The following is a 27,248-nucleotide window of genomic DNA, read 5'->3' on the forward strand; positions in this document are numbered from 1 at the left end:
GAGGTGATCAAGGCCTTCGGGGCGCCCGAGAACGCGCAGCGGATGGAGGAGGCTCGGGACAACGCCTGCAACGACATGGGCAAGATGCTGCAGTTCCTGCTGCCCGTGGCCACCCAGATCCAGCAGGACGTGATCAAAGCCTACGGCTTCAGCAACGACGGCGAAGGTGGGTTGTTCCCTGCCGGGCGGGGAGCTCCGGGCCCGCCGCCGGGGCGGCGGGCGGGTGCCTCCTTCTTCCACCCGCTGTCTTGCAGGGGTCCTGAAGTTCGCCCGGTTGATCAAGTCCTACGAGTCGCAGGACCCGGAGATCGCCAGCATGTCAGGCAAGCTAAAGGCCATGTTCTTGCCGCCCATGACGCTGCCGCCGCACGGGGCCGGGACCGGCGGAGTGGCGACCTCCTGAGAGCCCTCCTCCCACGCCGGGTCGCGGTGCTCGGACTGGTGCCCCCCTTCCAAGCTGTAGGTCCAGTCAGCCCCGGGAGTGGAGCTTGAACAAGGCAGATGCTGACCTGGAAGGAGTGGGGGATGATGCTTTGTGCCTGCTTGTGTGTCTGCTTGTGAATAAAAGATGTCTTGAAAACGCCCTTGTTTTGTGAATGAAGGGGAGCTCAGCGGTCCTCCTCAGGCACAGATGCGTTTCCCTAGTGCACGTTTACAGCACTGCCTGATGAAAACTATGCTACTGTTTTGAGGGGCCCAGCGGGTACCAAGTTATGCAAAAAGGTTGTAGTTTATACAAGCCTTAGTGTGAAGCCCTAGGTATTAAAGGGACTTTTTTTAAAAAAAAACACTTCGGAGGTGCTAAGCCCTGTCTCTGAGCAAGCATTTACAAGTGGTTATTCGAAGTGCCATAAATGCTGCTGAGACCCCTGTCCCCAGCAGGGTGGGTGCAGCTAACTCTAGCCTGCGGCCACGTTGTTTTGTGGCAGAGTCTGCGATCAGACGCGTTAGCCCTCATGCGAGAGGTGCAGCAGGGAGCAGCGCAGTGTGGGAGGGCTGGGCATGCCCCATGCGCCTGCAGCCTGCATTAGAACAACATAAACATAAAATGCTAGCTCGCGTCTTGTTGGGACCAGAAAGAGACAAACCTAACAGAGCGGCCTCCAGCGTGATGTTTTGTGTTTCCATGTAAAACCGATTTCCAAGCATTCGTTGATTGGAATGAAGGGAGATCAGTCACTGCTTATAGCCTCCTGCCTCTGTGCCTGTTGCCCTCAGAAGGAGGGTGATTTCTTAGGGGAGGGTGACGGTGGCAGGACAGAGGGTGAGGAAGCCAGGCCTGGGAGAGCAAGGAGCTGCAAGCCAGGCGTGAGAGCTGCGTCCAGTTTCGCCTTCTGTGCCTTTCAGTGACAAACCAGGTGGGAACACTGCCAGCAAGGGCGTGAGCTCGGTGGATAGGAGGCAGGCAGAGCAGTCCCTTCCGCCTCCCTCTACCTCTCTTGGCTTGGCCTTGGCTTTCCCCCACCCCTCTAATTATTCATTAACTGCAGCCCAGGAAGTGCTTTGCAAATGGTGAAAATTAAGCCCTCTGCTTGAAGCCTTCGGTTTGCCTGACCTGGAGCTACCACCGCCTAAGGAGCAGGCGGAGTTCAGGACTTCCTGTGTGGATCAGACACAGGTGAGTTATGGGAGGTGCCGCAGCCCAGGCGCTCCCCGCCATGAGAATCCAGCCCTGGCAGGAGGGTGCGAGTCCGCCCATCCTCTGGCGAGGCCTTTGATCTCACTCCCAAGTCCGTCTTAAGATTCTGTCTCGATAATTCCAACATTGCTTTATTTTCTTTAGTAGGACCCTCTGGTTAAGGGCTGTGGTACTTCCTCCACCGGTTGCTGCCAGTCCCCCATCAGTGGGGGTCTGAGAGTCAAGATTCTGATGCCATCCTGTGGGTGAGTGCTGTGTGTGTAGTCAGGGGAAGAAAACAAGAGTTGGTGGTGAGAAAAATAAAAGTACTGGCACTAGGAATTGAACACAGAAGGGAAAAAACCCTACCTTCGAACAGGAGCTACAGGATAGCCAGAGAACTGGAGTTCAGAGTTTTAGATTGTTACTGCTGTTACCTTTGGTGCTCCTCGCTTTGACAGAGAGCAAGCAGGGTTTGCGATGCCCAATTTGCTGCAGGTGCTCTCCGCTGCAGCACCTCTGAATGGTTCTGTACAGAGAGAGGTCAAGTGGCTGACCTTTTACAACCTGGGTATTTCTTGAGTCACTACAGTCTTTCTAGCCCTTCATGGAACAGCAGGACATAAAATCTTCCCAGTTGCTCCAAACAGGTGCTCTGCTCTGGAGATAGCAGTGGCGTGGGGTAAGGAATCTGGATTCACACTGGCATTGCTCTGTGGTAAGGATCTGGGCAACCGTGGTGGCCCCACATTGACCTGGGGTCCCGTGGCTGGACAGAGAGCATCTGGCTTGGGCAGGTCACAGGAACAGGGTCTGTCTGCCCACCTCTCAAGCCCAGATGGATTTCACTCTGCATTAGCAGCTGAGTTGTGATGCAGTTCTGTGCACAATGGCAAAACCTCCTGCCTAAAATCATCTCAGCAATGAATATTGCAAGTAACAAGTGCAATGCCGGTTCTCAAAAGGGGCTCCAAATGAGATCCCTCAAACGCAAGGGAAGCACAGAACAACAAAGTTGAGGTCTGGGCGGGAGGGTAGACAGTATAATGGAGAAAGCAACGAGTGTGATATAAACAGCATCTCCTTTTGTGAAGGAACATGCTGTTGTGTAAAACTGGAGCTTTGGAGGGACTTAGCAAGCTTGTGGATAAGGCGGGTCTGGCTGATACAGTGTCCTTGGATTTCCAAAAAAATGATTTAGCAAGATTTTCTCATCAAAGTATTTAAATAAAACTAAAGTTATGGCCTAAGAAAGAAGATTAAGTTTTTCTTGGGTAAAGAACTAGTGTAAAATAGAAAATGGAAGGTGGGAATAAACATCTATTTTTTTACAGCAAAGGGAAGTTGTCAGTGGTCAGATGACAGCGGCCTAACCTGAACTATATGCTGTTCAGTAGGTTTCCAAGTGACCTGGATATAGAGCTTGGTGAGGTGAGGAAGTTGGCTGATGGTAGAAAGTTACTCAGGATAATAGGGTGGGAGCTGAATGAATAATTGCATCAGGACCTGATCACAGCGAATGAGTGGGCAGTAGAATAGCAGATTAAATTCCATATAGGCGTATGTAAAACAACATTCATGCAGAAAAAAAATTTCAAAATTTACATACAAAACAATGAACTGTGAACTAATTGTAAGGTCTGTGTAATTAATGCTTGGTTGTGGTGAACAGCAGAAATTATCACTCTCTATATATGTCCGTGACACACCAGCATCCTGAACACTGCAGTTCTGTGCCACCCTTTGCTCTTATTGCCAGAAGAATACACCAAAGTTGGAAACATCTCTGACAGGGTCAGAGATGAATACCTTAATAGGGTTGGAGCCTTCAGCCTGGCAAAGACCTGTATGGGTGTTACAGACCTATATCATGAGCAGCTTGGAGAGGGTGAATAGGAATTGGGAACCAGTCATTAATTTGTCTGTCTTCTACAACAGCCAGTTATTAATAAAATTGAGGCAGGCAGTGGGTTATAAGCAAGCTGAAGGAGGGGGTGTTTCTGTAACTGAGCGGTGGAACTTCTTGCCAAATGATGCTAAATTTGCATGGATTTGGCCGTTGACTCCAAGTAGCTGCAAAGAGAGGCTTTAGGGCAAACAGGGGGGAAAGAAACTCTATATGTAACCTCTTCCTTTGCCAACCATTTTGACCTCTGGATGATCTAGTCCAACCCGCTGCTCACAGCAGGCTGAACCCCAAAGCTGGATCGTGTTGCTCTCAGGGCCTCCATCCAGTGAGTCCTGGACATCTCCAAGCGCAGAGACTCTGAAGCCTCCTGGGCACCTGTGGCAATTGCTGAACCGCCCTTGGGGTGGAGCGTGTGTGTCAGTTTTCCTGATAGCTAATCAGGATTTCCCTCGCTGCAAGTTAGGCCTCTTGTCCTTTTGCTGTGTCCCACAAAGAAGAATCTGGCTCATCATCTCTAAAAACCTCAGTCCCCTTTTCAGTAGTCTCAGACAGCCATTAAATGCCTCCTTAAGCGTATTTTCTCCAGGCTGAACAAACCTAGCTTCCTCCATCTCTGCTGTGCCTCAGGCTCATCACTGCCTTAGTGGCCTTGTGTGGGATTCTGTCCAGTTTCTCAGTGTCTTTTTTTTGCAGCAGCCCATATGTGTGTGTCTTTTAATTAGCTATTTCATTTATCTTCTCTAAATTTGTTCCTGTGCTAGCTGTGGCTTGGCTCCCCACAGGATTTTCAAGATGAGGTTCTACCACCTGTGTTATACTGAAAGCCAAACAACAGCATAAGAGTAATCTCTTTGCTTAAATTTTTGACATGTTAATTATATTAAGAAAGTATTTTAGTGGCTCAATTATAGTCTGCTGTTCCATGCTGCAGCCATCTGGGAGAGCAACCTCAAAGATACGAAACAGTCATGTCTCTGCTGTGATACTTTCCCTCCCTTACCAATAGGAGCTCCTCCCTGGTAGTTTTTAATCAAATGGTCCAGATCGAAGGCACAGAGGCAGCTGGGTGCATCCGGTCCTTTCCTGAGCTGAAAGCAATCAGAAATATGAATTCATCTTGTAAACTATGTGATTTGGGATTTGTATCCACACAAGTGTGGGTTACACTGCACCCTGTGGCATGTCCTGCTGGAGGACAGTGAATTACATGGGTTTAGTGCTAACTCACCCTTTGTATTCTGAGCTGGGCTCTTTTCTACCTTGTTCTTTCCCCATTTCCCTGCATCACACTAATGTTCTCTTCCTCAGACAGATTTTCTTCTCCAGTCAGTTCATAAGGTCTATCGGTGGCTAGGTTTTATTTTTTGTCTGCCATGGTTTCTTATTGACCCTACATAATCTAATATTCTTTTGATATCAGGATTTATCTTTTAGGACTTCTACTCAGAAGTTCTGTCATTTCTCTCCTACCACTAAACAGTATTTCTTTTCCTGTGCCAGTGCTAGACTGGCTCTGATTTAGGTGCAGTCTTTTAGGTGTGACTTCTACAACTTTGTGTAGAAGTTGGTCCCTTGAGCCACAGGTCTCTGCCTTTAAAGTCTCCTTTTCTTTTTTTTTTTTTTTTAATATCAGTTTTAAGTCAGTACAGCTAGATCCCTGCAGCTCACCACATGCCAGCTTATAATGTGTGTGAAACAAGAAGCATTTCAAAGGAAGCTGATGTAGGTGCCTGGGTTGCCTTTCTAGCAATGAAGTTCAGCTTCCCGCTGATCTCTCCTGTACTTCCCATTGTTGTTAGTTTCTGTCTTGGCCACGAGTTTTGTTTTGGTCATTGCTAGCAGCCTGTTCAGTTTTTTTGCAGGATTTCCTAGTCTGGTGGTATGTAGGGAAGTCTGCAGCTGCTGATACCTGAAATGAGCAAGTCTCTTGCTGTTTCTGCTGCCCCTGCCACCACACAGGGTAGCTCAGAAGGCCCTAGGGAAAAGTCAGGCTCCTTTGCCAGCTGGATTGCTGTAGTTGGCCGCTGCTTAGCTCCCGTTGTTTCATGAAACCTGCAGACCTTGACACCAGTGCTCTGGGAAAGGGCAGTCCTGGGCTGTAGCTGGAAATGGCTAGGTAACTGGAAATGGTTAGTTTTCCCTCTTTGTATCTAGTTGTCCAGGTTGACAGCTTTGGCCTCAGTATGCTGTACTGGGATCTTAAAGGGTCTAGGCTAAGCAATCTTGGTGCTGGGTGGGCCCACTGTAGGTCCTAGCTGTTAGTCCTGCTCTCTGCTTGCTTTTCTGGGCAGCTTCCACACCATGTCCCACCTCATCCCTTCCCAGCTATGTCCCTCCTTTCAGTCCTGTCCCCCAGCAAGCTGTTTCAGGGAAGGCAGTGCTGTGCCTAGATGTGCCTGAACCTCAAAATCTGCAGCTCTGGGCTTGCAGAGATTTCCCCTGTGGCTGTACGTAGAGTATTTACCTGCCCAGAGCTGGAGTATGGAGGTTTCCACGAGGTAGTTGAGGGCAGCCTGGCAGAGCCAAGCAGTGTGGCTGGGCAGTCACAACCTGTAGTAGGTTGCTTCATGGCTCGATGGATGCTACAGTGTGCTGCCTGCTTCAGCCTGATAGGTGTGTGGGTGACCCCCACAGCACAGGCTTGGGGGTGGCAAGCACTCTTGTCTCCCACTGGCCTTTTGGGGGAGAAGGGGAATGGAGAATGTGCAAAACTGAATTTTGTGAGTGTGGCTGGCACTTGTTAGAGTCAATCCTGGTGTGAAAATAGACGGGGACCCAAGAATAACAGGGGGGATGGGGAGGAAAGACACAAAAGGAGAAGCAGAAGTGAGCAAAGCAGCTTGGGGCTGGGGAGTTGATGGCTCAGAGCGCTTCCTGTTCCTGGAGCTGTGTGTGCCTGGCTGCGCACAGGCTTGTGCCTGTCTGTGCCCAAGTTGTGTAGGGCTGGAGATCAGGGCACATACCCAGAAACAGGCAGATGGAGAGGGGCCGAATGGACTGATGGTAGACGCCAGGAGAGATACATGGCCAGCTCCCAAGAGGCGCAGAAACAGCTTGGCGTTGGGCACTCCAGCACAGACCGACTTCCCTTTTCTTGCCAGCGCAAACTGATTTTTCCTCTGTGTTTTCTGAGTTGCTTTGGTGGTAGCTGCTTGGCCCCCTCTTCTTTCATCCTCCACGATGGTGAGGTAAGAGAGATCAGGAAAGTAGGTCAAATCAGAGGAGGGGGGATCATCCTGGAAGCTGCATCTCAGTGGAAACCTTTCATAGTCTGGGGGAGGCATCAGGTAGGAAGGGATGCTGCTGCTGGCTGTCACCTGTACGGGTATCTCTAGGGATGCTGACCAGGGACCATTCTTCACTGTACAGGTCTCCACAATAGTGCCTGGCCTTTTTTATTCACTTGGACTTGTTTCTGTCACCTCTGCTAGGTGGTTTCATCGTGACCTGAGTGGGCTGGAAGCTGAAGCCTTACTGAAGGGACGAGGTGTCCATGGGAGCTTTCTGGCCAGACCTAGTCGGAAGAATCAGGGGGATTTTTCTCTTTCAGTCCGGTAAGTAACTCAGTCTCCAACTTCTGTCTTTCCAGGGTTATGTACGCAGAATGCTTAGATACTCACAAGTCCTGTGACATCTTCTTCATCCTGTCCTTATTCCTTTGAGTTCTTTGCAAGCTGTAAAAGGACCTGAGCTTAACAGCATCTTCTAGACCCTCCCTCAAATTGCCCCAGGAGCTTCCCTTTCCAGTCATCTCCTTTCACTGGAATGGTTTGCTCTGGTTCTGTGGCAGGAGGTAACGCAGAACACTTCCTGCCTCTTTTCCAACTGCCTCACTGGACTGCTCTGTACATCATCCCACAGGGTTGGTGATCAGGTAACCCACATCCGCATCCAGAATACTGGAGATTTCTATGACCTGTACGGAGGGGAGAAGTTTGCCACCTTGTCAGAACTGGTGGAGTACTACACGCAGCAACAGGGCTCACTGCAGGACAAAGATGGAACCATCATCGACTTGCGATACCCACTCAACTGTTCCGACCCCACTACAGAGAGGTATGGAGAAAGCAAAGCAGCTAGTGTGTCGTGATTAGACCTCCTCTGTGTTTTATGTGTGCCCAGGGCAAACCCTGCAAAATGTGTCTTCCTGCCTCCCGCAGCCCCCTGTGCTTCTCTGGGGTCAGCATCCCCAGGAATAGCTGGATGTACCTTGACCCATCACAGCAGACCTAACAGGGCTCTATTTATGCTTCTGGTTTCCTGTTGCTTTTGCTATTTATATCCTGTTCCTAAAAGCAAAGGTTGTGGCATTAGTTATGGGTCTGCAGTGGTCCGTAGAATAATATGTTATGTGGAAGCCCTCAGTCTTGCCCCAAACCACCTTGGTTATTCCAGGCCTGGGTGACTCACCTAACAGAGCAGGACCATGTTCCCCTGTTATTCCTGGCCTGCTCAGTTTCCTTCCTGTCCCCACTTTGCATACATCTCTGACACCAAGTTCCTAAATCAAATCAGATGGTTTTGCCCTCGCACTGTGCGTTCAGGCTCTTTGATGCAGCTTGGGGAGCAGTCGCGCTGTGATCTGGGGCAGACAGGTCTTCCTTGTGCACCTGGAAACGGGGAGCAACGACACCCTGGGTGAAGCACTGGGGTACACCCCTGCTTACTCCAGGGTCCGGCTGCAGAGGGCCAGCACCTGCCTGCCCCAGCTGTCCTCTCCACTCAAGGCCGTTGGGTTGTGGCCCTGCAGTTTCCTCCCTTCCTCCCTGCGGTTGGAAACTTCTCCCCCCTTGACAAGCTCTTACGAAAGCTCCTCTGCTGTCTCCCCAAGTGATTTTCCGTCACATGGCTTTTTAAGAGCTGGGCTCTACTGGGGGAAGGGAGGGGGAAACGGGACCCATTAACCCCTTCCTACCTGTAGAGGGGAGGCCCAGAGACCTCTCTGATGAACAGGAGTGATCACCTATTCCCCAGGGGTGCATCTGAGCACTGGCACATGGTGGCTGAACACTCCTCTGGGAGGAGGGTCAAAAATTAATGACTGCTATGCCATGAAAGTCACCAGCTACTTCTTGCAGTGTCTGAGAAGAGGATCAACAGAAGTTACTTGCCAGGAAACAACTGTCTGCCACATCTTGCTGTCAAAATGGTTCCTACATGTTGTGTAGAGGAATGTGTGGGTCTGGCCAGATGGGAGGGTGAATGGATGCCCCAGCTGCTTCTGTGACTGGGGCATGGCTTCCTGAACTCCATTTCAATTCTTGGGAACAGATGCTTCTCACAATGTGAAGTTCACCACAGACACCAGTACCACCCCAGGCCTCCACTGTTAGCTACTCTGTGGGCAGCAAAAGCCTGCCTCCACATCTCTAACCACACTGGCTCGTCTACTGAGCACCAACCTGGCCTTGATGCCAGCATGCACAGCAATGCATGGAGCGTGGCTGGTGCTTGTTGCGGTACCTGCAACAATCAGGAGCAGAGAGGGGCATTTGCAAGTCAGTCTGATGCAACAGCTACCTGCTTTTGAAACGCTGTTCACAGGAGGAAACGGCCAAAACTGGCTGTGTCTCCAGCTGCTGAGACAGCTCTGTGGAAGTGGGACAGAGCTGCAGTGAAAACGGCCTTTGGCTGGCACAGCAGCCATGCTGCCAAGGCCCCTGAACGCAGATCCCAGCACAGGGCTCCAGCTGGAAACAGGGATGTTCCTGGACCAGAAAGGCCTGTTTGAACTAGGTACATCCCTGCTGGAGGAGAAGGGCCCAAATCCACTGCCTGACACCGAGCTGGGAAGGAGGGAAGGGGCCAGGGCAGGAGCACCAGGGCTGTCGTGGCCCTTGGGCTGAGAAGGGTTCACCAGAAAATGGGTACTGGGAGGAGGGGAATGATCCAGAGCATTTCTCCGTGCTCAGCGCACCTCACAGCACTCAACTTTCTATAATTTGGATCTCCAGCTCCAACTTCCAAGGGAGTTTTGTGGAAGCAGGACAGAGCTTGCAGTGGACTTGGCCTTCTGCATCTCTACTTGGCAGTTCAGCAGTGTCCCCTGGGACCTTCTGGTGTGGTCCACAGAGATTGTGGAGCTTGGGACAGGCATGAGGAACTAGGGGATCTGCACAGAGACAACCTGGGTCACATCTGAAGTTTCTGCAGGGCTAAGAGCCCTGGGCTCCAGAGTTGTCCTGTCTCACCTGCGGTAACCCTCACTTACACCTTACGACCCAGCGCGGTGAGATCCAACCAGGCAGGCACATGCACCTGCCCCGAGACCTTTGTAGGTGGGAAGGGGCTTGGCAGCTCTGCTGTCTGCACCAGCTGTGCCATTTGCATCTTGCTTGTGCCCCTCTGCGCCCTGGACTCAGTCCAGCAGCAAAGCAGAGAGCACCTCGGTCAGATGGGGGTGCTCCTCACCTTGTGCTGAGCGGACTTCTTTCCAGCTGCTGGCTGGGTGTTTGCATTAAGGACAGGAAAGTACACATGGATCAACAACAGTGCTAAGTACCAGGAGCAGAATATGGACTCCTAGTGGCTCCTGGTGTTCGCTTCCATGACTGATTGCTGCAGTGTGATGTGCCCAGAGAATGAGAAATATCCTTTGAATGAAGAGGTGACTGAGTTTCAGAAAGACAGGTTGCTGGGATGTTTTTTTCATGGATCTGACCTCAACACACCCATCTGAGTGCTACTAAATGCAGTGGGAGATTTTCTGACTCACTGAAGGTTTATTTTTGTTTCCCTGGTGTTTGAGTTTCCAAAGCACCTTGCAGCAGTAAGGCTACAATCCCAATAATGCTGGGAGGTGCTGAAACCCACAGACTACCCTCCCCTAGCTGGTCTTCAAGCTGGCGAGCACTGCTTATCTGTGCTTGTGTGTGTCACACAACTGGATCAGACTTGGTGATTTCCCATCATGTCCTCTGGTACCAGCATTCTGCTCTCTGGGTCTGTTCTACCTCTACCTCATCCCTTGCTGTTTCCTTTTCTTGCCAGCTCTCTCCTTTCTGTCTCATCTGCTTTTCCCAAGATCCTGCTCCTCCCTTGATTTTCTTCCTTCTCTCTCCCTCCTCTCTGCCTCTCCCTTTCTTTCTTCCTCCCTCAGCCTTCCCCAGTGATGCTGTCCCTTGCTCATCAACTCAAGGACACACACATATCTGCGTCTCCACCTCTCGTGACCGTCTCTTTCTTTTTCCTAGGTGGTACCATGGGCATCTGTCAGGCTCTGCAGCTGAGTCCCTTCTCCAGGCCAAAGCCACTCCTTGGACATTCTTGGTGCGGGAGAGCCTCAGTAAACCTGGGGATTTTGTCTTGTCTGTCCTCACTGACCAGCCTAAACCTGGGTCTGATGCTCCACCAGCTGGGGCAACCAGTGCCTCTGGGGCCCGGCTCAAAGTCACGCACATCAAGATCATGTGTGAGGTGAGTAGTTGGAAGAGCAAAAGGGACTGGAAGAGGTCTCTGCTAATCTCTGCTGATCATGTCCTCAAAAACATGGGCCCTGTCAGCTTGATTACCACCAGCAGTGTTTCTGAATTTCGATCAAAGTACAGGTTCCTTAAGTCCTCACCTCAGCCTGGATAACCACAGGCAGTGGTGGGTGCTCAGATGCTGGAGGAAGCAGAGCTCGTTGTGACCTGGAACTCTAGGACCAGTTGGTCTTTTTCAACTTTGATGATTCTGTGATTCTGTCCCTCACTACAAAAAGGCCACTGAATGACTTGAGTGTGTCCAGAGAAGGGCAGTGGAGCTGGTGCAGGGTCTGGAGCACAGGTCTGATGGGGAGCGGCTGAGGGAACTGGGGGGGTTTAGTCTGGAGAAGAGGAGGCTGAGGGGAGACCTCATGGCCCTCTACAGCTCCCTGAAAGGAGGGTGCAGAGAGGGGGGATGAGGAACCAAGGAACAAGCAACAGGACAAGTGGTAATGTCCTCAAGCTGCACCAGGGCAGGGTCAGGCTGGCTCTTAGGAAGTATTTCTTTGCAGAAGGGGTTGTTGGGCGTTGGAATGGGCTGCCCAGGGCAGGGGGGGAGTCCCCATCCCTGGAGGGGTTGACCCAGTGCTGAGGGATCTGGTGGGGTTGGGAACGTGAGGTTCACGGTTGGACTGGATGGTCTTCAAGGTCTTTTCCAACCGAGGTGATTCAGTACAGGGAGTTTGTGGTGAAACAGAGAGAAGGATTCACAATCTAACTATGAGTTCATCAAAAGAGTTAAAAGCTGTTGGAGGAGGAGGGGCATCTGCAAGACCTCCACACTTAGTCTGAAGGATGCTACCAACCTGGTTATCACTAGTTCTATTTCTTTCATGTGGGACGATGCAAAGTGGAGGGAAATTGCAAGGACAGAAAGCAACTGACCTTAAATGAGAGCTGAGGACAATATACCTTCTCTGGGCTTCCATCTGCTGAGAACAGGAGTCAGTTCACCATGCTGTGAGCTTAGTGTTCTCAGGGCAAAGTATCATTTTACTTTCCTGACAGAGGAAATTCTCTTCTAGATGGCACAGGGTGGTGCCTATGGCTTTGCACCCCAGTATTACCTTTTCCCTGAGCATTATCAGCTTTGTCTATAGGAATGTCATGAGTGGGACGTTCCACATTCTTCTTCCATTTAGAATGGACGCTACACAGTTGGAGGTGCTGAGGTGTTTGACAGCTTGGCAGATCTGGTGGAGCACTTCAAGAAGATTGGAATTGAGGAGGTGTCTGGCTCCTTTGTGTACCTGAAGCAGGTAAATCCCATTTCCTCTGTTTCTTAGGGATCCTTTGGAGGGAACCCACTTTCTCTTTGTGTCCCTCTCCTCCTTTTCTCCCCAGCACAGAGGAGGCTTTTCTCTCCAGCAGTGTCTCTCTCATGCCAAAGCATTGTGTTTTCCCATCCCCAGCCTTACTATGCTACGAGGGTGAATGCTGCTGACATTGAGAATAGAGTGCAGGAACTGAATAAGAAGAGTCTATCTGAGGAGACATCCAAGGCTGGATTCTGGGAGGAATTTGATGTAAGAAACTGCTGTGGGACATCATTCTGGCTTTTTGGGAAGTCCCTGTGTACCACCTCATTCTCCAACCTTGATTTCTTCCTGGACATGAACTTCTCAGGTGTCATGTAAATTCTTGTCAAGTCATCTCTGAAAGAAGTCTGTTTGGAACCTGTTCCTCTGGGGAGTGAGTGTCATCTTTAAGCAAATCCAGTGAGACAGAAATGTGCTATTTCATGGTTGGGAGAATGAGTCAGCAAGACAGTAAGGGCATGAACCTTGGACTTTTCAATTCTAGGTTTGCTTTTCTTCACTCCTCTGCTCCCTCACAGGCATGCCCGTGTGTTCCCTGAGTCACCACTATTCCTCTGAGTGCCCACCTCCCCTCTCATACATTGTGACTATTCTTTCTTCTGGTCTCAGAGTCTGCAAAAGCAGGAAGCCAAGCAGCTGTTTGACCGTTATGAGGGTCAGAGACCTGAAAACAAGAGCAAGAACCGATACAAGAACATCTTGCCCTGTGAGTCTTGCCTCTCCACTATAAAAAAAAACCCCAAATAGACACAGACAGGCAATGAAGAGCTGTCTGAGTCATCCCTGGCCCTGCCTCGGCCCGCTCTATCCTCCAAAGCAGGTTACAAGGTGTGTGGTGTTGAGGATTTAAGAGCTGATGAGAGAGATCACAGATTTTTCATGTCCTTGAAGGAAGGAGGGAGGGTTTTGTCAGACTCATTAGCTTCTGATGGCCCATCATAGGGTTAGAGAGATGGGAGGATGGGATGAGATCATTCTGACCCCAGAGGAGAGGTAAAAATATGGGGCGTGCTGGGTAGCATGAATGACGTGATGTGGGACAGTGAAGGACCTTCATGTGGCTGGGTGTGAAATCTCATTGCTCTGTTTATTCTTTCACTGCATCCCCAGTTGATCACTCCAGAGTCATCCTGCAAGGAAGGGACCCAAATATACCTGGATCTGACTATATCAATGCCAACTATGTCAAGGTGAGACTCATGAAAGATGGCTGTATGCCCAAAATGGGGGAAGGCCTGCCTGGTCCTCAGCCCTCCTGATCTTCCCCTGTCCACACTCAGAACAACCTAATCAGCCCAGATGAGTGCACCAAGACCTACATTGCCAGCCAGGGTTGCCTGGATGCCACAGTCAATGATTTCTGGCAAATGGTGTGGCAGGAGAACACGCGCGTTATTGTGATGACTACGCGGGAGGTAGAAAAAGGGCGGGTAAGCAGCAGTTTGTAGGTGTCTTGGAGCTGCCCGCTTTTCCCCCCTCAACCACTGCTCTGCTTTTTCTCTCTTTCTGACCTGCCCATCCTCACCCTGCCCTGTCTGCCTGCACAGAACAAATGTGTGCCTTACTGGCCAGAGGTGGGCAGCACGAAGGAATATGGTCCCTACCTTGTGGAGAACGCCGGGGAGCACGATGCACTGGAGTACAAACTCCGGCACCTCTGCATCTGTCCAATGGATAACGTGAGTGGTCAAGGGGCTGTCATCAAGCTATTGGTCTAACAGTCACTGCACCTCTGAGGCTGAGAACCGTGGGGTGCTCTGGGGATGCTGCTGTTGGATCATTCTTGGGCCTGCAATTCCCACCTGGTTTGGGCTGGAATCACACTGGTGGAATCACCAAGAAGTGTGCAGGAGACAGAGATTCTCTCTGGCTTCAGACCCACTTCTCCCTGGGCCAGAGGTCAGGGGATACACCTGAGCTGCGGTTTCACTGAGGGCATGTTTTGTTATTATCAGGGTAAGGCTGCGCGTGAGATCTGGCACTACCAGTACCTGAGCTGGCCTGACCACGGTGTACCCAGCGAGCCGGGAGGAGTGCTCAGCTTCCTTGACCAAATAAACCAGAAGCAAGAGAGCATCCCAGATGCAGGGCCTGTTCTGGTGCATTGCAGGTTGGTACAAAGGGCTGGGCTTTGGAAGCATTCTCCATTCCTCATCTAGGGCGAGGTATAGAAAGTCTGTCCTGCTTCACCAGCTCTTCCCCAGGGCTTGTGAGTGAAACATATGCCAGCCCTGATATTTGCTTTTTCCTCTTCGATGCCCCCAAACCAAACTCTCTGCCTGTTTAATCCTCTTGTGGCAGTGCTGAACAGCTGCTGCAAGTACTGCATCCTTCCCCAGAAGCAGCTGCATTTTGTTTCAGGAGCTGGTATTGCTCTGACTTCTCTTTGTCCTCTCCTTGCAGCGCTGGGATTGGCCGCACTGGCACTATCATTGTCATTGATATGATAGTGGAAACCATCTCCACCAAGGGTAAGATAACCCCAAAGTATCTTGAAGTGAACTGGCCTACCCAGTAGGGCTGTGCCCTTAAGTCCAGCTGCCAATGGATGAGAACTCCCAGATATCGGTGTGTGAGATCCTGGGAGAGGACCCTGGGAGATCCTGGCTAAGTGGTAGCTGCTGGATCTCTGCACCATATCCACTTAGTGGGGCTTCAGCCTTCCCTGAGCTTGGGTTCTTCCTCCAGGGCCAGACTTGAAAGATGCTGAGCAGGAAGGAGGGATAGGAGGTCCCAATGGAAGTGAGGAGTGTGGAGGGGGGTAGAAACTTCTTGACTGGCCTCCACTGTGACTGCTTTTGGTGGAAATTTGGGAGAAGGGGGCAGTAAGCGTGGCCATAAGCTTTTGTGGTGCCCCTTACTAGGGCTGGACTGTGACATTGACATCCAGAAGACCATCCAGATGGTGAGGGCCCAACGCTCGGGGATGGTGCAGACAGAGGCCCAGTACAAGTTCATCTACATGGCCATTTGCCAGTTTATAGAGACAACCAAGAAAAAGCTGGAAGTTATCCAGGTGAGAAAGGTGATTCTGCTTTTCTGTCCTGCAAGTCTAGGCCCTGCATGGCTCTGAGACCAAGCCCTCTGTTTCCCAGGCTTTAGTATAAAACTTAGAAAAGGGACCACTGGGACCTGCCTAGACTAAAATGATGCACTGAGATTTGAGTCCCTGTTCCTCGCTTTAAAATTCAGTGGGCAGTGTTAGCCGTTCAATTATCAACCCCTTGTGCACCTATAAACAGCAGTAAGTTTTAATGCAGTTATTTCAACTATGTTCTATATAACATCTCCACCAAGTGCTGTCTTCTTACAAGCTAAATCTAGGACAGGCAAAGGCATGGCCCTCTCCTTTCCTCTCTGCTTTTCCCATCCTGGTTCTGTGGTTGCAGGATTTTCTCCTGCCAGCTAAAAAGTGGCATCCTTTATGTCTCCTCGTAGCCTCTGGCAGCATCCAGTAGCTGCTGCTCTCTGTTCAGTATTCTTTAGTAGCACTCTCAGGCATTCCAGTGCCTCCAGAAATCTGTTGCCCCACTGTTCACCCCTGTGTAAGGTTGTATTTGCACCCACAGCAGCGGGCAGAGTGCACTGAAGACTTCAGCAATTCTCCAACCTCCACTGAGATCCTGGCATGAGCATTGTCAAACAGCCAGGACTCTTCCATGATGCCTCAGATCACACTCTCCTCAGCTTGGTTTTTCTCTCCTGTAGTCTCAGAAAGGCAAGCCGAATGAGTCTGAGTATGGGAACATTGCCTACCCCCCTGCAGTGAGAAATGTGCATGCCAAGGCTTCGCGAAAATGCTCCAAGTAAGAGCTCACCTAAGGCCAAGGCCCAGCTACGCCTGCCTCTGGCAAGAGTCTTCCCTGATGCCTTGGCTGGCTTTTCCCTCTTGCTCATTTTTTCCCTTGTTTTTCCCTGGTCTCACAGACAGAAAGAGGAGTTGATGGTTTATGAAAACTTGGGGAAAAAGGAGGAGAAGATGCGGAAACAACACTCCTCAGAGAAGAAACTGAAAGGCTCACTAAAGAAAAAATAAGCATACATTGCAGGTAGCCCTGTGGGGGTTTTGAACGTGGGGTACAGGACTGCAGCTCGCGTCCAGGCTGGCCTGTCTTGTGTTCCTTGATCCTGGACTGCAACTAGGCCTTCCCCTTCTCTTCCGTGCCACCTCTCAGTGCCCTGAACCAGACTGCTTTCCAGCTCAGCTGACCATTGTCCCTTGCCTGTGCAGGACAGTGGAGGCTCCTGCTGCCCCTTCATCATCCATTAATGGGAAAAACTCCTGCCCCTTCCTTCCCTTGCTCCCTAGGCACTGGGGCCCAAACTCACCTCTGCTGTGTCAGCTTCAGCAGACTCCTGGAGGAAGAGCTAAGGAAGCTCTTCACAGGAGCTACAGCTCTGCCCACCACTGTGAGTGAGGGTTTAGCCTGGTACAGTGCCCTGAAGCCTCAGCTTTTAAAGTATGGAGGTTTTGGACCATTTCAGCTCAGCTCTTCTGCCATTCAACAGGAAACTTCCTCTTTCCTTAATATCAACCCTCTGCCCTACAATCCCTTTTCTATTTGATCCTTTGATTGGATGCTGTAAATATACCATAATTTGATGGGATGGCCATGTTTCCTCCTTTGTTTGTAAATAAACTTGTATTTGTTTGAATGCTGAGTCCCATAAGCTTTTTTCTATGATTTCTCTTTGAGTATAGCTGCATACTTGGCTTCACTTGCAGCTCTGCAAAGACCTACAAGAATGGCTCTAGCTTAGTTTTCATCACTTCCTGCAGTCTTCAGACTTCTAAACAGAAGCTGTGACCAATTATGGTGGCTCTTTGCTGTGAGGCTTGAGGTAGTCATCAGGTAAGTCTGAGCACAGAGCTGGGACAAACTCAGATACAGGCATTTGAACTTAAATTTTGGTCTTTGGAAAGGTCGTCCTCATGCTCCCAGATCATTAGCCATTTTGTCGTCCTCTGTCTTTGATAGTATCCAACCTGAGCTGGAGGGTAAGTAACAAGGGCTGCTTCAGCAAACAGCATAGTGCCTGACTGCTCCGATGTAGGTATCGCTTGGTAGAAATGAAACTTCATCTTTATGGAGAAGGTAGACCAGAGCACAGCCACATTGTGGCTTCACAGAGATTAGTCCCCTACAAGGAGGGGCTAAGGCAGCTGTGTTGTTTAGTCTGGGAAAGAGGGGGCTGAGAGGTACAATATGATATTCTCATCTACAACTCCACAGAGGGGTGGTAAGAAGATGATGGCAGTGGCAGATAATAAAACCAGAGGCAACAGTCTCAAACTGCAGCTTAGGAGGTTCAGGCTGAACACTAAGACTGGTTTTATCAGACACAATTCAAACTTTCAATACTTAAATGGACAAAGCCACAGCTGATCTGACCTAGTACTGGCAGTAGTGCCATGTACATCAGCAGCCAGGGCTAAAGACCTCCAGAGGTCTCTTCCCACCACTATTTGTACCAGTGTATGAGTGCCAGAGAGCATTCCTTAGTGCTGGAGCCTATCCTGGGTGATGTTAGAATGGAACTCAGCACAGTTTGTTAAGTCTTGCTGGTTAAAACTAGACCCCAGCCTGTGAAACGTACCCAGAAACCATTTGTGAGAATGCTGAGAGAGTTTGAATAAAGCCACAGCTACAGTGTGCAGTCCTGAGCCTTTCTGTGGCAGCTGGCTTAGATCACAGGGAATGAGCAGGGGAATCCTTAATTTACAGGTACAGGTACTGCTTAGGCTGGGGGCATTTGTTACCCAGTGAAAAAGAGGGCTCAGGTGTCCTGGACCAGGAAGAGCCATCTCTAGTGTGTCCAGAGAAGGGCAGTGAGGCTGGTGCAGGGCCTGGAGCACAGGTCTTATGGGAAGCGGCTGAGGGGAGACCTCATGGCCCTCTACAGCTACCTGAAAGGAGGGTGAGTGTCTTGGACCAAGGCACAAGCAATAGGACAAGAGGGAATGGCCTCAAGCTGCGCCAGGGCAGGGTCAGACTGGCTCTTAGGAAGTATTTCTTTGCAGAAGGGGTTGTTGGGCGTTGGAATGGGCTGCCCAGGGCAGGGGGGGAGTCCCCATCCCTGGAGGGGTTGAAGAGTCGGGTTGACCCAGTGCTGAGGGATCTGGTGGAGTTGGGAACTGTCAGTGTGAGGTTAATGGTTGGACTGGATGGTCTTCAAGGTCTTTTCCAACCAAGATGATTCTGTGAAGAGCTCAGTCCCACTTAGGGAAAACAAAGTGACCCAGGATCCAGACCAAGAACACTTGGAAATGGGGGACAGGGAGCCATGTCTGGGCCCCATGGGATATAATGGCACAATCAGTCACCATCAGCTCTATGACACAGGACCCTGCCAAGCATGTTAAAAGGCCAGCTGTAATCATCTCCTGCTTTGGCGTGGGGATCATAGGGCCAGACTCTCCCCTCTCGGTTTAGAGCACGAATCCAGAGGGGTGAAGGGGTAGAAGTGAGAAGGAATGAGGCATATCTTGAACTCTGTTCTATTTAGCTTGTAATCCGGTGGCGATGGCCAATGTGCCTGCAAGGTGATGCACCTGCCTGGGAGCTGTCAAGATGAGGTGGCTACTGGGCTGTAGGTTGTGGCTTTTGCTCAGAGGGCAGCTGAGCACCAGGCAGCTACTCACTTACCCCTTCCCCCTCCCCCCCAGTGCTGCAAAGGAGAAAAATGAATCAAAAGGCTCAGGAGTGGAGAGAAGGGCAGGGAAGGGTGGCTTACCCATTTAATGGTCACAGGCAAAAAGACAGGGGAAGAAAACAAGAACATCCTTTAATTAAAAAGACTAACAAAACCAACACTCAAAAGGCAGAATGGGACAGGGAGAAGCATTACATCTTAAAACACTTCCCCGCTGTCCCTCCCTTCTTCCCGGGCCCAGCTTTGGTGAAGGACAGGGGATGGGGGGGTGCAGTTAGTGCTGCTGCTTCTTCCTCCAAGGAGGGGGCAACACTCTTCTGCATCCCCCCACCCTGCCCCGCAGGGGGTCCCTCCCACACATACACTCCTCCAGAGACTCTGCTGTGGCTCCTCCCCACGGGATGTATCTTCTCGAGATACTCCACCCTGGGTCACCTCCACATGTTGCTCCTCCCAGCACCTAATTGCAATGGTGGGGGCTGCTTCTTCCTGCAGAGTCCTGGGGGTCCCCCACAGATGAATCTCTGCTCCTCTGGTGATCATGGTGGTGGTGGGGTACCTGCCATCTCACCATGGGACACAGGGGGGGTCTCTGCCACAGCACACCTCCCTCCTTCCACTGATCTTGGTGGTTGTAGAGTTGACCTTCCCGTAACTTGTCCGCAAAGTCCCCAGCCCCCTCTCAGGTTTCCCTTCCTAAATACATGATCGCCATCACTAAACTGGCTTGGCCTTGGATCTGGGGGAGCTTCAAGAAGCTTCTCCCAGGGGCCACTGCTGTATCCCTCTCCCCTGCTACCCAAAACCTTATCACATAAGCCCAGCACACTGTGCAAACCAGCTGGGAACAGGTGCCACACCCTTATAGCCCTGCCACAGGCTGTGGGACAGGCCCATGCTTTGCTGAAGGGAGCAGGAACACCACTGGCAAGGCAATAGCAGGATGATTTAGGCGACTCCACCTGAGCTCCCTGCCCTGATCTAGTGTCAAACATGTAAGCAGAGCTAAGGCAAGGCTGGAGAGCGTACAAAAGATAAGACCGATGGTGACATGGTGATGCCATGCTAATGCCAAGAACAGCATTCCCCAAGCCAATGCTGCTCTTAGGAAGTATTTCTTTGCAGAAGGGGTCGTTGGGCGTTGGAATGGGCTGCCCAGGGCAGGGGGGGAGTCCCCATCCCTGGAGGGGTTGAAGAGTCGGGTTGACCCAGCGCTGAGGGATCTGGTGGAGTTGGGAACAGTCAGGGTGAGGTTCATGGTTGGACTGGATGGTCTTCAATGGCTTTTCCAACCAAGATAATTCCATGATTCTGGGTTGACTTGTGAGCAGTGAGGAGTTGGATTTGGTGATCCTCATGGATCTCCTCCAACTCAGGATTCTGTGAAATCCCCATAGGGATTTCAGGCCAGTGAGACAGGGAAGAAGCTCCCCCCTGAAGCAGACAAGGTTTTGCCTCTGAAACCTAAGCACAGAAGAGAGTTTAGTCAGTGGAGGGAGATTTCTCCTAGTTTTGGCCAGGAAAGCAGGGCAGAAAAAACCCCAAGGTCTAACAATGGAGGTCAGGACACAGTAGGGAAACCTACACTCATCTCCAGCACCTACAGGCACCCAAGAAACTGGCTCTAGTCCCCACGCAGCTAGAGAAGCATCCACACCTTCTCCTTCTCTCCCCCACCTATGATCTGTCAGTGAACAGGAGGATATTCCTGTAACTCCTTTCCCCACAGCATCCCAATTCTGTCTTCAAGAAAAGAAAAGCTCTCTTCCACCTCCCCTTATGCAAAATAACCTCTTTTTCAGACACTAAGCACATTAAGACACATTATAAATTTTGGGTGTTTTAATTTTTAGAAATGTTTGAAAGAATCACTGAGCAGACAGTGACACAATTAGATATTCCAGCAGTGACAGGCACCCAATGAATGACATTTTTCTGAATTCAATCCCAGGTTCTCTTGGGATCAAGAGTGAAACAAAATTTACTAGAAAAAAAAGTCTGGTAGTGATGGCAGCAGAACTCCCTTTCTCGGCCAAAACTGAATTCTGATTTTACCCTACAGAAATCTAAAGATTAATGAAGATTAGAGGTGAATTAGTATATCCACATGGGTTAATACCAATAAGCCCCCTTGCCCCCTCCCCAGAATTAATGGGTGGGGTGAGGAAGGAATTACAGCTGCCCAGGGGCAGAGTCCAATCCCAGAACTGGATTGCCACAGAGGAACAGGGGCATGGGAACCCAATCTGGCTACTGGAATAACAACTTCAAAGTGAGGGCAAACAACACTAGTGGAGGGAGTTCAAAGCTCCTCACTCCTATCTTCTCCTGGTCAGCACCGCTGATTCTAGAAGGCTTCAGCTTCTTTCACTTCTTCCCTTGTTTGAGTAGGAGACTGTCACTGAAAGGGAGACAGAAGCGAGTTGTTAGTCCAGAAAGCATAAGCAAAACTGAACCAGACCCTCACAACAGCCTTGGGGGTGTCATACCCAGACTATCTGGATTTCCAAGTCCTTCCTACCAGATACTTTTTTCAAAGCCACCTAAGCCTTCCAGAGAGAGTAAGACAGAATCTGGTCAGAGATAAGGAAGAACGATCTTGCAATCAGAGATCCCACAGAAGAGAAACCAGCTCTGGCTTCCCTTCTTGACTGTAGGAAATCTAAGATTTTAGACTAAGCTCAAACTGGCACTGCCCTTTCCAGTAAACACTGGACAGATTATGCAAAGCCACCAAATTCCTGCCAACTACAAAAGCAGGAAACAGGCTTTTCTAGCATGGACTGGAAAGCTTTTGGAGAGTAACGAAAGCATCTTTCCTAGAGAGCATTACCCCAAACCAAGACAAATCCCTGCAATCATCTAATAGTCTTCTCACAACCCTCTCTGCCATAAACGCCCTGTACACACAGGACAGATTGGAAGAGGCTCCTCAGTTACTCCTGCCCTCCTGTGCCAGGTTCCTTACAGGACATACACAAAGCTCCAATTACTGAGTGTCTCCTACTTGATGTAGATGTTTGTGCAGTCTGTGCAAGGAAGGCTTCGAGCTTCACATCAAAAATAGGAACGGAGATAGACATGGAATAAACTTCCTGTGGCCAGAAAGGCCCAAGCCAGAAACATCCCAGGCACCAGGCAAACATGAACACCCTCCTTCCAAGTACTAAAAAGGATCAAAATAAAAAGTGCCTTACCTTCCTCTGTGTGTCAGGAGATGCAGTAAGGAGTGGGAGGAAGGAAGATAAACAGTAAATTGATTAGATTAACAGAAACCTCAATTTCCACAAGAAGTAAGACTGCTCCCTACTTGGCTGTGTCCTCTGGCATCAGGCTTCTCTCAAAGATCCTGAGAGAGCTCCAGGTCACAGGTAGGGTGCAGATAAATCCAGCCAGCTGGCCCCTTTACCTGGTGAAGCCCTCATCCTGCAGGTTCAGTACCAAGTTGTCTGCTGTGAGATATACACGGTTTTGTGAGCCAGCAATCTGAAAAAGAAATCCATTGCAGAGATAACATAAAGGAGTATAAATGCACGTGGAGGAAGAGCACTACCAAAGAACCTATCTCCTACTCCAGCTACTCTTGTTTTATTAAGATCTCAGTTAAATCAAGGCAATCCCCAAAACAACTCTAACTTCCTGACTTCCCATGCCAGCACCATCAGACTTTCTAGAAGTGCTCATTCTCTCTGTCAGAAAAACCTTTGATCCCACACTTATCTGTTCCCCTTTCTCAGCGTGCAGGAAACCAGGAGCTTTTGGTGGCTGCAGCCGAGTGTGGGTAATGGAGTCTGATGTGGATCTGGCCTCGTCACATGGAGGGCATGAACTCCTAGCCTCCCATCTCACGGCAAGCTAAATCTTAAGCTCTACTTGAGCAGAGAAAAGGGCTGGGCAGGAACAAAGATCAGGACAGGGCAGGTCACCTTCGCCTTAAATTCATCATGTGGCCACTGGGCTGGGAAGACAGCACAAGCATTGCAAAAGGATGAAGAAAATTCTGCGCCCCAGTGCTCACCGTTTTGGAGATGTTTTGAGCAGCTCGGATCTTACGTAGCTTGATGTAGCCTGGATTCCTGCTGAGAGCTTCACCAAGGTACCAGGGAGAAAAAGTTAAGGAAAAACCTGCTAAAAGAAGCTGCCTACCCACAAGGAATTCTTCTTAAGCCACACCATCAGACATCTTAGGGGGGTTAAGAAGCAATCTCTAGCCCAATAGCTTCAGCCTTCAAGCAGACAGATTTTTACTTCCCCCAATCAAGAACATTATGGATTTTGGACACACACAGGCAATAAAATTTAAACCTTAAAACAAGGAGCAAAGGCTTGTGGCCGCCTCTGCTCTGACCTGTAACCTCAGACAAATCTCACTCCAGGCAACAGTGGGGTGAGCGAAAAGAAATAAATGACAGTGACCTACTTGAAGTTATAATCTGATAACAGTCTCTTAAGTGTAAGCCCTATGTGACATTCTCAGGACTGTCCAGCTCACAAGCAACATCCCACAAAAATCTTCCAAACCAGGATATCATCTTGGCAGCTGTAGCTTCCCCTTCAGCCTGGACAATCTTCTGCTTCTGCTCCTGCTTGGCCTTCTCCACCAGAAACTGGGCACGCTGTGCCTCCTGCTGAGCTGCAGAAAGAACGGCCAAAAGCTTTGGAGGCAGACCCCATCTTCTGAGCCTGCCACCAGAACCCTAGAGCTGAGGGCTGGGGGCTCTGCTTCTGAAAGAACCGACAGCATTCTGGAGCCGCATCCACAAGTACCAAACATATCTGAGTGTACTTGGCATCCAGACCCTCTACTCAATCCTTGTAGGAAGGGACAGTTTGAAGAGGAGCCCTACTCTTGGGAACTCAGACCCTCAGATGGTCTATCCCATTAGCTATGACCCAAAGTTTTCTGGTAATACTTGTAAAATAACCTGTTTAGCTCCATTACTAAGGAGGCTAAGGTTTCTAACTGTGTAGCTGTATCAATGCGAAAGCAGTATCACACTAACCCAAATTCTTCATCCTTGTTCAGTAATTCGGTGAAAAGGAAAAGGCAATCCACCCTTTTCAGGCATAAACTAAACTCACCCACTTGCTTAGCCTCCACAGCCGCAGTGTATTCACGACTGAAACTAAGCTCTGTGATAGCCACATCATCCAGGATGAGGCTGAAATCCTTGGCTCTCTCTGTCAGTTCTCGCCTAATGAGCAGAGACACCTGAAACACAAATATAGCAAAAAAAGTAGCAAACACAGGCTGTTTCTCACTTCCCGCGCACTCCAAAAGTGAAGCACAACTGCTCTTCTCAGTTCATTCACATCGAGCCCGAGAGATTACCTAACACAAACCCTGAACATTAACACCATATCTGAATCTGTTGCCTCTACGTAATATTGCATATCTATAGCTGTGTACTGCATTTTCAGAAAAATATATATAATATGGTTAGTACTTAACCACACCATATCATTAATATTGCAAAAATAAAAAACTCGAAAGTTTTTTTTTGTTTTCACATCCTACCACGTTCAATTCCACAGTTCCCACGTTGTACTAATAAGCATTTCCTTCTCCACCTTGAATTTGCCACTGTTTGCAGTTTGTCTCCTCATATTTGCATTCAAATACAGAAAAAAATTTACCAAGTCTTTTTTTTTACTGTGTATCACATCTCTTAATTACTGCAGATACTCCTCTCCTGTGGCTGCTATACTTTCAGTAGTCTCTCTGGGTAAGTGTTGTTGGGAGGTATTTTGATTTATTCTACCTTTAACTTGCCAGGACCTTTTCCAGGCAGGCTTACAAGTACTGCACCAGATACTGACTTAAACAGAAATTACTGTTACAGTATCAAACACTTGATCAGTCTAGCACTTGCTTTTACTTTTATTGCAGCTGTTTTGAGTAGAAGTCTACAATGATGCCAGAAACATTTACTGTGTGAATTGTGAGTGCCTTACATAAAGTTACTTCATTTTCTTCTTATTATCAACTGCTTCAAGATACATCACTTTAGAGTAATGAACACTAGATGAATATATGACAAGAAGGCAAATTCAACTCTTGTTTGTTCAGAAATTTCAGAGATACTTAACAAGTAATTTTTTTTTTTTCCAATAAATCTAAATCCCTTGCAGACATTGTTTCTTTGCTGTCACATCCTCCCTTTCACTCCTTCTCTTTATACAATGCCATTAACAAGTCCCTTCAGTGCACCATGAGGCCTAGCACAAAACCCTGACAATCCCTGCTATGGATCAGTTCTCAAAACAAGACCTGGACACTTAGTTCAACTCTGCTTTTTTTTTTTTTTTGTCATGGATCAGAAACTAGTTATAAGGTGCTTTGTATTTTATCTGGCAACTTATCCTCTAGCAATCTCATGCAGGACCTCCTCTAAAGCCTTTTAGAAGACGACCAGCAACTTCTCTCCCTCGGCTGCAACATATGAATATTCTCAGCATCCATGGTAATCAAATTATCAGAACACAAACTTTCAGATATAGGCTTTTTAAAACTAAATATTTTTATTATTTTGCAATCCCCCCCCCATCTTTTTCTAAACATAAATATTTACTACCCTTCTGTAGCATTCGCTACTGGAAGTTTACTGCTTTGTTGACTGCTCACCCACTTCACTTTTCAGATCCTTTAAAATTGTTTAGTTTGCTCTGACAGCTCTTCTGATACCCATAAAGGGCCAGATAATAATTATTTTTAAAACCAGTTCTGCTGTTACCTATGGGATATGATATAAATCAGCTCTCCCTCCCCCATCGTTACATTACAGCCTAGTTTTACATGCTATATACCAACGAATCCAGTTTTCTTCTCAGAAGTTAGTGATGTAGCCTTAATGTTTGTATCTTTATTGGATTAAAAGATAAGTGGGATGCCCTTTCCATCTGGATGCACCATCTACCAGTTCAATAAATTTATCTTGATCTGTTGTAACATTCCCCATACCCACAGTTTAGTCATTTCTTTGTAAACTGGGTATAAATATCCAGAACAATTTACCTGTGCTCTCTGAGTGATGAGCTGTGAAGCATTAAACTTGGCAACCACGCTCTTGAGCACTTCGTTAACGATGGAAGGCAGGACTCGCTCCTCATAGTCCAGGCCCAAGCGCTGGTACATGCTGGGCAGCTCTGCAGCATTGGGCCGAGTGAGAACACGCAGCGAAATGTTCACCATCTGCAAGTCTGAAGAGAAGAGAGATAAGCAGGGCCAGCACTGCAGCTGGACGACTCCTAATAAGCACACTTCACGGTGGCTAGTAGCCATGGTTAGTAACTGTGCTAATCAGCCACAGGTACCGCACAAATGGGGGGAATCACCAGGTTTTGAAGCTTGGTCAAACAAGACCTTGAAGCATGGTCAAAATTACCTTGATTAGTGATAAGAAATTCAAAAAGGATAGATTCTGATCTCCAAACCCTAGAAAATAAGCAGAACATCCTGGACCATAAAAGAGAATGTCTGGGACCATGTTGAGGATGAGTTATTTGACAACCTGGCAGAATGACTCTTCAATTAATGAACTTGGCAATGAAACCAACTTCTGAGTGTGCTGAAAGTGAACTCCCTTCATTATCGTACTGAGAAACACACCCACAGCTTGAAAAGACCCCTGCCCAGGTTAAGACCCTTCCCCTGAGCATTGCACAGTAGTAGAAGCATTATGTGAACTATATTGTAATTGTATGTTAATCACTAACCAACCAGTATCTCATAGGTGTGTTTAAAAAAGCACTAACCCCTGATTTTTGTGTATAAAAGGAGTATGGAAACCTGCTGCTGGGGTGCTTGATTTATAGAAAGGTCCACCGAGTGCCCAGGCCTGAATAAATACAATATCTCTCCTAAACGTGTTGGCTTATTACACGCCGGGGACGAACCTACTTTTCGGGTAACAATGCTTGCTCGCTCCCTCCCTCCGTCCCTCCTCCCTCCCGGCGCCGCCTGGGCCTCCTACTCCGGCCTGCGGGGCCACTCTCACCTTTAGACCCGGTGGGGGAAGAGATTTTCCGCGGCCGGGCTCGGATGTCGTAGATAATAGGGTACTGGAACCAGGGGATCCTGCGGGGGGGCGGGAGGCGGCGCGTTACGGCGCGGGCACCCGCAGCGGACGGGGCCCGGGTCCGCGGGGCCGGCCTCGGGGCGGGGGGAGCTGGGCCCTACCTGAAGTGCAGCCCCTCAGCGAGGATGGTGTCCTGCTGGACGCCGCCGATGCGGTTGAAGAAGATAGCGCGCTGGCCGCCTTCCACTGCGGGGAGAAGAGGCA

At 49.3% G+C, this 27,248-nt stretch overlaps 3 protein-coding genes across 5 annotated transcripts; 2 read left to right on the plus strand and 1 right to left on the minus strand.

Annotated features, from left to right (window-relative positions):
• The first annotated feature begins 6 nt into the window (after nt 1-6).
• Nucleotides 7-582, plus strand: C1H12orf57 (chromosome 1 C12orf57 homolog). The gene is made up of 2 exons (XM_026843544.1): nt 7-166; nt 255-582. The coding sequence occupies exons 1-2, from the start codon at nt 43-45 to the stop codon at nt 401-403; spliced, it is 273 nt and encodes a 90-aa protein (XP_026699345.1). The 5' UTR covers nt 7-42; the 3' UTR covers nt 404-582.
• Nucleotides 583-706: 124 nt separating this feature from the next.
• On the plus strand, nt 707-16,968 carry PTPN6 (protein tyrosine phosphatase, non-receptor type 6). Of its 3 annotated transcripts, XM_026843525.1 has the most exons (16): nt 707-1,618; nt 1,784-1,884; nt 6,959-7,081; nt 7,389-7,583; nt 10,721-10,943; nt 12,136-12,252; nt 12,406-12,519; nt 12,922-13,018; nt 13,423-13,502; nt 13,593-13,742; nt 13,860-13,991; nt 14,268-14,422; nt 14,716-14,783; nt 15,177-15,328; nt 16,021-16,118; nt 16,240-16,968. In XM_026843525.1, exons 2-16 carry the CDS (start codon nt 1,871-1,873, stop codon nt 16,346-16,348), a joined length of 1,827 nt encoding a protein of 608 aa, XP_026699326.1. In that variant the 5' UTR covers nt 707-1,618; nt 1,784-1,870; the 3' UTR covers nt 16,349-16,968. The 3 variants fall into 3 exon arrangements, with proteins under 3 accessions (XP_026699326.1, XP_026699334.1, XP_026699320.1); XM_026843533.1 differs by lacking the exons at nt 707-1,618; nt 1,784-1,884 and adding an exon at nt 2,878-6,715; XM_026843519.1 differs by lacking the exons at nt 707-1,618; nt 1,784-1,884 and having other exon boundaries at nt 6,746-7,081.
• A 3,825-nt stretch (nt 16,969-20,793) lies between these two features.
• PHB2 (prohibitin 2) lies at nt 20,794-27,243 on the minus strand (the record flags this gene model as incomplete). Its single annotated transcript, XM_026847274.1, has 9 exons — nt 20,794-21,367; nt 22,164-22,169; nt 22,376-22,452; nt 22,985-23,062; nt 23,496-23,599; nt 24,049-24,178; nt 25,982-26,166; nt 26,964-27,043; nt 27,146-27,243. Coding segments are annotated over 9 exons (792 nt in total), but the record flags the coding sequence as incomplete, so codon positions are not given.
• Nucleotides 27,244-27,248: the final 5 nt, after the last annotated feature.

Source organism: Athene cunicularia, assembly GCF_003259725.1.
Source record: "Athene cunicularia isolate RWA chromosome 1 unlocalized genomic scaffold, athCun1 chr1_part1, whole genome shotgun sequence".
NCBI lineage: Eukaryota > Metazoa > Chordata > Aves > Strigiformes > Strigidae > Athene > Athene cunicularia.

Bases quoted from the DNA above. Each gene is read 5' to 3' on its own strand.
- PTPN6 (XM_026843519.1), top strand. From the start codon at position 6,825: ATGCTGCTGCTGGCTGTCACCTGTACGGGTATCTCTAGGGATGCTGAC. The intron at 13,503-13,592 runs GTGAGACTCATG...GTCCACACTCAG, and splicing joins TCAATGCCAACTATGTCAAG to AACAACCTAATCAGCCCAGA. The intron at 13,743-13,859 runs GTAAGCAGCAGT...CTGCCTGCACAG, and splicing joins GGGAGGTAGAAAAAGGGCGG to AACAAATGTGTGCCTTACTG.
- C1H12orf57 (XM_026843544.1), top strand. From the start codon at position 43: ATGGAGGAGGCTCGGGACAACGCCTGCAACGACATGGGCAAGATGCTG. The intron at 167-254 runs GTGGGTTGTTCC...GCTGTCTTGCAG, and splicing joins CTTCAGCAACGACGGCGAAG to GGGTCCTGAAGTTCGCCCGG.